This window comes from Nannospalax galili, unplaced genomic scaffold (genome assembly GCF_000622305.1).
Source record: "Nannospalax galili isolate Female #2095 unplaced genomic scaffold, S.galili_v1.0 scaffold768, whole genome shotgun sequence".
Taxonomy (NCBI): domain Eukaryota; kingdom Metazoa; phylum Chordata; class Mammalia; order Rodentia; family Spalacidae; genus Nannospalax; species Nannospalax galili.
In genome coordinates this window covers 5020535-5030493 of record NW_008360317.1, presented here as the reverse complement: position 1 = coordinate 5030493, position 9959 = coordinate 5020535, and the positions used below count along the sequence as shown (strand labels likewise).

The 9959-nt window shown below is 37.7% G+C and overlaps 1 protein-coding gene across 5 annotated transcripts in view; it reads left to right on the top strand.

Annotated features, from left to right (window-relative positions):
* Uspl1 (ubiquitin specific peptidase like 1) overlaps positions 1-9959 on the top strand; it is a 52353-nt gene that overhangs the window by 2363 nt on the left and 40031 nt on the right. For 3 of the 5 annotated variants that reach the window (XM_029559641.1, XM_029559640.1, XM_017796098.2), the window contains exon 2: positions 1569-1697. Coding sequence is in view for 2 of the 5 variants with exons in the window: in XM_008825041.3 (XP_008823263.1) it covers positions 987-1085; positions 1569-1697 (228 nt within the window). In the remaining 3 variants the exon portion in view is untranslated. Of the gene's footprint in view, positions 1-939; positions 1086-1568; positions 1698-9959 lie in introns of all 5 variants that reach the window. The other 2 variants (XM_008825041.3, XM_029559639.1) reach the window with 1 other exon arrangement.

Below are 9959 nucleotides of genomic sequence, written 5' to 3'. Positions count from 1 at the left end.
TTTTTTTCTGTAGTTTTGAGACAGGGTCTCCCTGTAACCCCAGCTGGCCTGGAACTTGCTATGTAGACCAGGCTGGCCTCGAACTCAGAGATCCGCCTGCCTCTGCCTCCCAAGTGTAAAGGTGTGTGTCCCACACCCATTTTACATAACTTGTTTTTAAAGTGAATCTGTGAGCCAGAGATGGTTGACTTTCCAGAATCATGGATTCTTAGGTTTAAGAAAGATTTATGCTTGGAGTTTCAACATCCTTGCTGAGTCATCGTGTATCTCTGCTTGTCTTTTTGATAGGGTTTTGCTATGTTTTAAATCCATATTTAAACTGCTTCTAAGGATTTTTTCCTTATATTGATCTGTCTCAAAAATTCGAGTCTACTGAATGCTGGATGTGACCGAGCTCCATGGGACGACTGCTACAAATTTTACACATGTAATTTTTGACATGATACAAATTAACATTTTGTTGTCAGCTTCTAAAATACAGTATTTCCAACTGTTGACCAGTTTATGGTTGAAACAATAGGAAGGAATACAATGTGTGGTACACTTATATTCCTTTCAGTAGCACAAAAGATCTGAGAAGTTTTAGGTAAATTCTCATTGTAATGCTGACATATTTGTTTCAAACTGTGTGTAGATTTTTGAAAAACTTAAATTCTCAAACTTTAGTTGATACAGCATGCTTTCAATACTAGTTGCCTGTACTACAAGTTTTAATTTGCTCATGTTATGAAATGCATTCTATGACCAGTCTCTGCCCTCTCCCCATCAATTTTCTAAATATCTAAATTCATTTTCAATATCACAATTTTAGAATATGTTTATACTAGGACATGTGGCTCATGAATATACTTAATACCCCCTTGCCTTACATAATTGCAAAGCTTTTTTTTAGAGTAAATAGGATTTTTATTTAATTATCTATTGACTTTTTTTTTCCAGGGTTCATTGAAAAATCCTTAGTGACATAAATTAGCCAATGACTCGGAATGATGGATTCTCTGAAGATTGGAAATGGTTTGCCAATGATTGGACCAGGGACTGATGTAGGGATATCTTCACTCCCCATGGTGGGGTACTTGGGAAAAGTTAGTGAACTTATTTTTGGCCTTGGTGCAAAGTTACTTTTTCCCTTCTATTTTTTGAGATTCGGTTTTTATTTTATAAATGAAATTCTAAAAGATTGTCTTCCACGGAAATCTTATAGCAATGGCGAAAGATTGTTATGTGTTTACCTCTCTGTTGTTGATATGTGAAAATAGAAATACAGAGATTTTATGGTTTGCTGTTCTTTGAAAATATGGAACATATTTTCCTTGACAGTTTGTTACCTTTTTCTTATGAATGAAACTGATGTTATACTTCTCTTAAAATTTAGTATTTAAAACTATAATCTTGTTTGAATACCTGTATTTTAAGACTTATATGCTTTTCTTTTGTTTGCTGTATTTAATCTTGTCAGAATACTTTTGGTAGAAAATTGTAAATTTTTTCTGGTTACCCTTCCATTTAACTTTTTGTAACTCAGTATAATTTAGGAATGTTTCTAATTTGCTTTATTTCTCTTTTAGAATTATGATTCAGCTAAAGTTACACCAGATGGGTATTGTCCTGCTTGTAGAGAGAAGGGAAAGCTAAAAGCCTTAAAGACTTACCGAATTAGTTTCCAAGAATCTATCTTTTTGTGTGAAGATCTGCAGGTAAAGTGTTAATCTTACATAGTATGTAGGTTTGATCCTTTCACTTTTTTCTTCATTGTTTAAATTTTTACTCATTAAAAAAAAATATTTTTTTTAGAGCGGATTTTTAATGCATAGATTTATCTGAATTTCTAAATCTGTCTGTAACTACTCAATTTTACATAGTTTGCTATTTTACAGTTTGATTCCTGAATTTCTGCATATTATTTATTGTTAACCTTGTGGGGATCCTTGTTAAATTTTTAGCATGTAGTAGTAATTAATCTCTAATTTACCTGGAAGAGTATTTTGAAAATCGGTTAGTGTTCTAGTTTGTTTTCAATTGCTGTGACAAAACACGTCGACCAATACCAACCAGGGGTAGAAAGGGTTTATTTGTCTCATATCTCAACTGGGTCACAGTTTATCACTGTGGGAGCCCAAGGTAGGAACTCAGGGCAGAAACCTGGAGACAGGAGCTGAAGCACAGGCCATGGAGGAACACTGCTTACTGGCTTGTTCCCCTGGTGGCTGCTCAACTTGCTTTCTTATACAATGCAGAACAATCTGCCCGGGGGTGGTACCACCCACAGTGGTCTGAGTCCTCTCACATCACTCAACAATCAAGAATATCCCCACAGACATGGCCACAGGCCAGTCCAATGGCAATTCCCCAGTTGAGGCTCCCTCTACCTGGGTATGTCAAGGAGACAATTAAAGCTGCCCAGGATAGTTAGTCTAAAAACGTATACATATGAGCTAAATGATATGCACTTAAAAGCTTTAAGGCAATGAGGCATGGTAATTCATGCCCATAATCTTAGCATTTGGGAGGCTGAAGCAGGAGGATTGGAGGAATTATTTTTGTTTTTTGAGACAGGGTCTCCCTGTAGCCCCAGCTGGCCTAGAACTCACTTTTTGTAGACCAGACTGGCCTCAGTCTCACAGAGATTGACCTACCTCTGCCTCCTGAGTACTGAGATTAAAGGCATGCCCTACCTTGCCTGGCTGGATTACAGAAATTTTCAAGCTATCCTGGGCTACACAGCACAGCTCTTATCTCAGAAAAAAAAAATCTTATTAGTTAATCATAGTCATTTGTATCTACCCATATAATTCTTGTATAGGAGTTCATTAGATTTTTTTTCATTTCATAATCTATATCTTTTATTAGATTCTCACAGTCTGCTAAATCAAAGCAACAACAAAAAGCTTCACAAACGGTTGTTCAGTTTGCATTGTATTTAATTTCATCTAAACAAGAGTTCGTGTTCATCTTGGCTAACCTAAAAATGGTTCATCTATAATCTAAAATACAATAATGTATATGATTTTTCTCATCACTAAAAATCGTATTAGGTTTGTTTGGTTTTTTGCATGTTTTACAACAAAATATGCTATTAAACACTTTTTTTTTCCTTCTCACATATACACATATAGAAGTTCCCACATCACATTTTTTTTTTTTTTTCTCCCGGTCTTTTTGAGACAGGGTCCCCCTGTAGCCCCAGCTGCCCTGGAACTCCCTATGTAGACCAGGCTGGCCTTGAGCTCCCAGAGATCTGCCTGCCTCTGCCTCTGCCTCCCAAGTGCTGGGAATAAAGGCATGCACCACCATGCCCAGTTTCCACATCTCATTTCTTAGAACTGTGAAGTCTTTTGATATTAGCAAGGTACCACCTTATCCCTAATTTGTTATCAAAATAAAGGTTAACCAGTGTTAAATCCATAAAATATTTATGTAGCATAGCACATTAAGCTTTAGTCACTTAGCAATTAAACTAGGTAAAAAGAAGACAAAACCCTCACTTTACATGCATGCCTTCGGGTGTTCACAGGTCCCCATCTGCTAACTATACCCAAGTTTGAAGAGCAGTAGAGGCAATAGGACCTTGAATATGATTACCTGGAAGCACATTATGGAGCTAACCAGTCTCATGTACCATACCACCTTTCTGAAGTCTCATAACTGTAGAACAGCTTTGTTTTGATGTTCTTTTTGTTTTTATGGTATTGGGGATTACACCTAGGCTCTTACACATGCTAGACGGGCATTCTGCTACTAAGCATGTCCCCAGTGGGAGCTTACTAGATTCTGAATATGAAATATTTTATTGTATTTGACAGTTTATGAAATTGTTTCATACATTTAATTCCCAGAACTTTGCAAAATAGGTCTTTTAATTTTTTTAAGAAAATAGAATTATAGGTTCTAGAAACAGGACATCTTCATAGATCTATAGAACTATGATTATAAGTGGACTTCTAATTTCAGATCTGTTTATTCTAGATAAACCAAAAATATTTCTGGGTGTCACCTCTAGGAACTTAGTACTGAGTTGGTCCAGAATTCTGTAGTTTTGTAACCTGAGGTCTGATGACTAGCCCAGTTTGGAAAACAATTAACTAAATCATATTGTTGGTAATTGATATTTTGATTGGGTATATTTAAAAAAAAAAATCCTAAGCATGTTTACAAATACAAATTTCTTCATGCACTTGTTCAGTTAAATAGAAGTGTCACTGAGTTGGTGCTATTCTCAGTACCATGCTAGAATACAGTGAGTAAAATGGATTTCTTGGCCTAAAGAAGTTTATGATCTAGACAGTAAAGACAATAAACTGTGTGTGTGTGTGTGTGTGTGTGTGTGTGTGTGTGTGTATGTAAGTGTTGATAAAAAAGTACTACAGGGTCTGGCACAATACCTGTTAAGATACTCAGGAGACTGAGGCAAGATCTCCAGTTCAAGTCCAGCCTAAGTGATAGAGGATGAACCTTCTTACAAAAAAAAGCAAGAAAGGTATTAGATGGAGACATTAAGCAGTAGAGACTGCAACATTAGGGGAGGAAGAGGTTGCAATTTTAAATAGAGTGGTAAGAGGAATGCTTTATTAAGAAAGTAGAATTTGAGCAAAGGCCTGAGAGAAGATGGAATCTTCTGGACAGAGAAGCCAGTGCAGTATGGCCCTGGGAGATGTGAAGCTGCTGGTCATGTTTGTGTTGCTGCTAGAAACCAATAGAACTGCATTTTAGTGAGAGGCAGCTTGGTAGAAGATGGGTCAGGAAAATTGTTGGGGAACAGGAGGAAATAGAATCTTCCCATCCGTAGTAAGGTTTCCATCTTTTTTTAATATTTATTATTTTTATTCTCTGTGTATGCGTGTATTGCCTGCATGTAGGTAAGTGCCCGTGGAAGACAGAAGAGACTGTTAGATCCCCTGGAACTGGAGTTACGGACAGTTGTTAGCTGCCGTGTGGGTGCTGGGATTTGAACCCAGGTCATCTGCAAGAACAGTGTTCTTAACCGCTGAGCCATCTCTCCAGCCCCAAGGTTTCCATCTTTTATTCTGAGTGAAATGAGGAGTCATTGGAGGGGTGCTGGCAGAAGAGTGGCATAATCTGATTTCTGTGCTGAAAGGATCACTGGCAGCTGGCTTGAAAGTGTGTGTAACAGGCAATAAATAAAGCAGGAAATCAGGTTGTCTTTGTCCTAATTCCAATCCCAGTGCTAAAGCCTGTAGGATTTTCAGTGATAGTACTGCCTCTTATTATTCATAAACCCCATGGAGTTATGAGTGGATGACTTAAGAGTAGAGCCCCTAGGTAGCCTCAGGATGGGATCCATCACGGGAAAGATCAAATGATTAGAGAGTTGGAACTTGAGCTCCCCTTCTGACCCACAGGAAAGGCAGAGGGCTAAAGACCAAATACTTCAAAAATGGGAACAGCATTTGTTGAGTTTCTAGATTGCTAGAGGTGATTGGGATTATGGTTGGTATGCCCAGATGGAGTAAAGGTGCCATACCACTCCCCTCCCTGCCCTCTATCCTATGAATCTCTTTATCTGTGTTCTTTATTATATTCTTTAGAGTAAACCAGTAAATACGTTTCCTTGACTTCTTTGAACCCTCATAACAAATTCCACTCAAGGAGGGGGTTGTGGAAACCTTAGTTTGTACCCAGTCCATTAGGAGTACTTGGATTTGGCAGTTGGCATTTAAAGAAGGAATGAGTTGAAGGGTACTCACTTGGTGTCCATTTCAGATATGCTTGATGTCTACATAGATAGCATCAGAATTAAGTCTCTTCTATAAAATGGCAGACTATTTGCATATAACCCATCTATATCTTCCAATATTACTTTAATTCACTTCTAGATTATTTATAATACCTAATAAAATGTAAATGTTGTGTTGTGCTGCATTATTTAGAGAGTAATTTGTCCTGAACAGTTAGAAGAATTGAGTTACCAGTTAGTGAGCTAGGAAAGACTCTGGGGATAGCAAGATTGGGGCAATGGAGGCGGGTGGGGGTGGAAGGGTGGAGACTAGGTCAGGATAAGCTTGAGTAAGCAATGAATCTACTATGTCTACCATTAGAAAGTTTGAGATTGGAGATTTGATAATCATAAGTCTGGGTGAGTTAAACTGGGATTGTAGATAAAAGAGGTCTGAGGACTGAGCCTTGAACCAACATTAAGAGGTTGGGGAGATTAAGGAGACCACAAGAATCTGAGAAGAAGATTTGGTAGGGTTTGGTAGGAACAAAATCTGGAAGGAGACTGCATTGTTCCAGAAGTCAAATGAAAAGGAGGGAGGAAGCTATTGTCAAATGGTATTGAGAACTCAAGGAATTTGAGGACCCAGCTCAGCCTTTACTACAGTGTTCTGGGAGAGGAGGTCTGTGGAGACCAGGTTTGTGTGAACAAGTGATGGCTATTGTGAATGGGAATTTGAAAAGTGTGATGTGAGAGGGAAGAGTTTTGTTGTTTCTTTGTTTTTGTTTTTTAAATGGGGGAAAATACCAGCACATCTCTATGTTGATTATATCCATTAGGAAGGAGAAAGTGACTGAGGCATACCCTGGACTCATTGGCTAAGGGAGTAGTTGATTTCATTAGCTTTACCAGCACATTCAGAGTAATAGATGCATACAAAGTGTACTAAGTAACTCAAAGTATAAATTGGGAACTTTGGAAAAAGAAATTCCTGCTGATTCTAGACAAAGTTATCCCCCCAACAGTAGAGTTCTAATCAAGCTCTGTAAGAACAGAGAATTCCCAGCCTTCAAGGTATTATTTGTTAAGGATAGATTTATTATTTACATTTTTAGTCTTTAAAGCATTCCTTAACTGATAAAGAACACTTATAGTCAAGAACTGTGAGTATATATTTGCAAATGCAAAATAAATCAAAGAATTTTTTCTATGTAGTGCTCATACCTATAATCTCAGTATGCAGTAGGGTGAGGCAGTAGTATTACTACAAGTTTGAGGCTAGCCTGGGCTACAGAATGATGTTCCGTTTCCAAAAAACCCAGTTGATACCACTATGCCTATCTGTAATACCAGTCATCAGGAAGTAGTGACAGCAGAAGTGCCATGTGCCTTGGCTGCATAGCTAATTGAGGCCAGCCTGGCCTACATAAGACCCTGTTACAAAAAAAAAGAGAGAGAGAGAGAGAGAACTTATGCATTCATTGATTTAATTAAAACAATTCTTAACACTATCAGCCTAGTGTACTGTATGAACTACATTGGTTTATGATGGGATCAACATAGTCTTTCTGTCTGATGCAAAGCTCGGTTGATTTTTTCATGGTTTTATATTTTTGTGTGTACATATGTATGTCTCACATGCAGAAGTCAGGTAAGTTGACTCTTCAAATGTGCAGGTCCTGGGGATTGAACTGAGGTCTTCAGGCTTAGTAGTCTTTATCCTCTAGCAGGCCCCTGATAGTTTTATGATTTTAAATAGTTGGGGAAACCTAAAGGAATGCTCTTTTATTTTTATTTTATTTTATTTTATTTTTTTGGTTTATTTTGGCATGTCTAATTAAAATACATGTGCAGATTTATAAATAGGGATATTTTGATAGTACATTCAAAGGTCTTATAAATTTAGGTACCCTAAACATCTTTAAATTTATTGGACAGTGTCACTAGGTCTATTAAGTGTTTCACCAAACTTTTTTTTCAACTTTTAATGAGAATTTCATACATGCATATAAGGTATTTTGATCAAATCCATGCCCACTCTCTTCCCTCCCAATACCTTCCATATTTCCCCATTACTTTTTTCTGACAACTTCTTTCTTTCTTTTCTTTTTTCTCTCTTCTCTTCTCCCCTCTTCTCTTCTCTTCTCTCTTCTCTCTTCTCCTCTCTTTTCCTCTCTTCTCCTCTCTTCTCTCTCCTCCTCTTCTCCCCCCCCCTCCTGTCTTCTCTTTGGGGTTTTTTGCTACTCTAACATTACACCTCTGAAGAGGTAACCCTAAAATCTTTTAGGGATTAGACAAGAGCTCCCAAATACTTAAAGTATGTTGCTAAGAGGCCCAAGGACATTTTCACTTTTTAGCCAAGAAACTGGCTACTTTTCTTTGGAGTCTTTCTTTACCCTAACTGCCTAGCCAATTCCTCCTATTCTTACCATATCATCTAGGCTAACTCTAGGCTAACTGCCTAGCCAATTCCTCCTATTCTTACCATATCATCCTCTGAAGAGGTTATCCAAATTGCCAAAAGGGAATTGGAACGCAGACCACTCTAGCTTCTTCCATGTTGAACAGGGACGCAGGGTGAGACAATTGGGGTAACCCTTCACTAGGTCTATATAAAAGACTCCCAAATTGCATAACTCTTATCTGTAGGGAGAAAAGAAAGTCCTTGACTGGTAAATAGGAGATGTGAAGGAGAAGTAAAGTTAAGAGTAGTTAGCATTACAAGTTCTAAACGGAAAACAAGAAAAAAGTCAGAACAGGACAAATTTCAAATGTTCATGTCAGAGCCCATTGGGATTTCTTGATAAGAGTTTCCAAAAGCATCCCTCTATTCGGTTCCTCCTCATTTTTCTTCTGTCTGCCAAGGCTGGACTCGAGAGTGATGGATTCAGGATTTGCTATCAGGTATTTTGATAGCTGTTGGAGTAGATAGAATCAGTGTCAGTTCCCTCTCAAAGGCTTCTAGATAGGGGAGAAAAAGCAGGTTGTCTTCCTTAGCTACAGGTGGGCACTACAGTATTGCAGACCAAGATTTGAAGTCTTACATCCGAGCAGCACTTTCTGATTAGGAACAAAATCACCAATGAGAAATAATTGTCTAAGTAACTTTTTATATATTTATATATTCATATGGACTTTTATATATTTATATGGACTTAAGGCTAATGTCTGAGAAGTATAACCCTTTGAGCTCTTAAAGACATGTACTGATAACTTTACTCTGGTTATACTTCCCTTTTGATTGTTTAAGACCCCAGGGTTGGCCCAAATAAGTCAGTTTATGTTTACACTTAAGGTTGTGTGAGGATCTGTTCCCCAGGGGTCACATGGGCTTGGGAGGAGCCTTTGGCTCCTTTCTTTTACCAATTCCATCTGTGTGAAGATAAGTAAAAGGTACTGCTGGACCATATCTGCCTTCATTTGGAACCATGGATGAGATGTTTCCTCTGAGTTGACCCTCCTCTTTGTAGATTGGACACTGGTTCAAGTCCGTCTCCTGGAGTCTCCATGGCCTCCCTGAACAAGAGGACAGGTCACTCATCACGGTTATAGGACATTTTGAGAGATGTTCCATAGTCCCCTGGAACTTAGTTGACCTTGGAGGGCAAGGGGCAAAAACTGTCCTTTAAGTACAGATTAGTATAGATAGGACTCAAAATATGGCTATTAAACATCCAATAAGGCCAGTTCTACCAGTCTGGTATTTTTAATTATCGTGTGCTATGTACATAAAGCTTGGGTAAAAAAAAAACAAATAATCTCAGATAAACCTTAACTAGATATATATTTAGTTTCTTAAAGTAGTTGACTAAACTATGACCTTAGAATTTTTTTTTTAGTTTTTAATAACTACATGATTAGAAGAAGCATTTCACTACAGCTTTAACATGTTAAGTAAGTCACTCCAGAGCAAGAGTACATCTCTTTCACAAGTGGATGCAAGTTTCTAGGTTCACAGTTGAGTTAATACAGTTAGACAATATTTAACTCAGTATAAGCCCTGTAAAACATAAAATTAAATGAGTTTTTTAACCTTTAAAAAAGATCTCCATTTCATTTAGAATATATTGTTCCTTGCAGAAAGACTCATTGTTTTTGCTACTAACACTGAGATGTTGGCTCATGCATCTCTAATCTGTACGTATCTGATTATTACTACCCATAATCGGTTGCACTTGGATCCTTGGCGCCTGTGTATATCTACAACGTCATCGGGTAGATTTCAATGGTAATGTTTATCACCTCTACTAATTAACATGATGTCAATTTCCATGCTTCCTCCTCA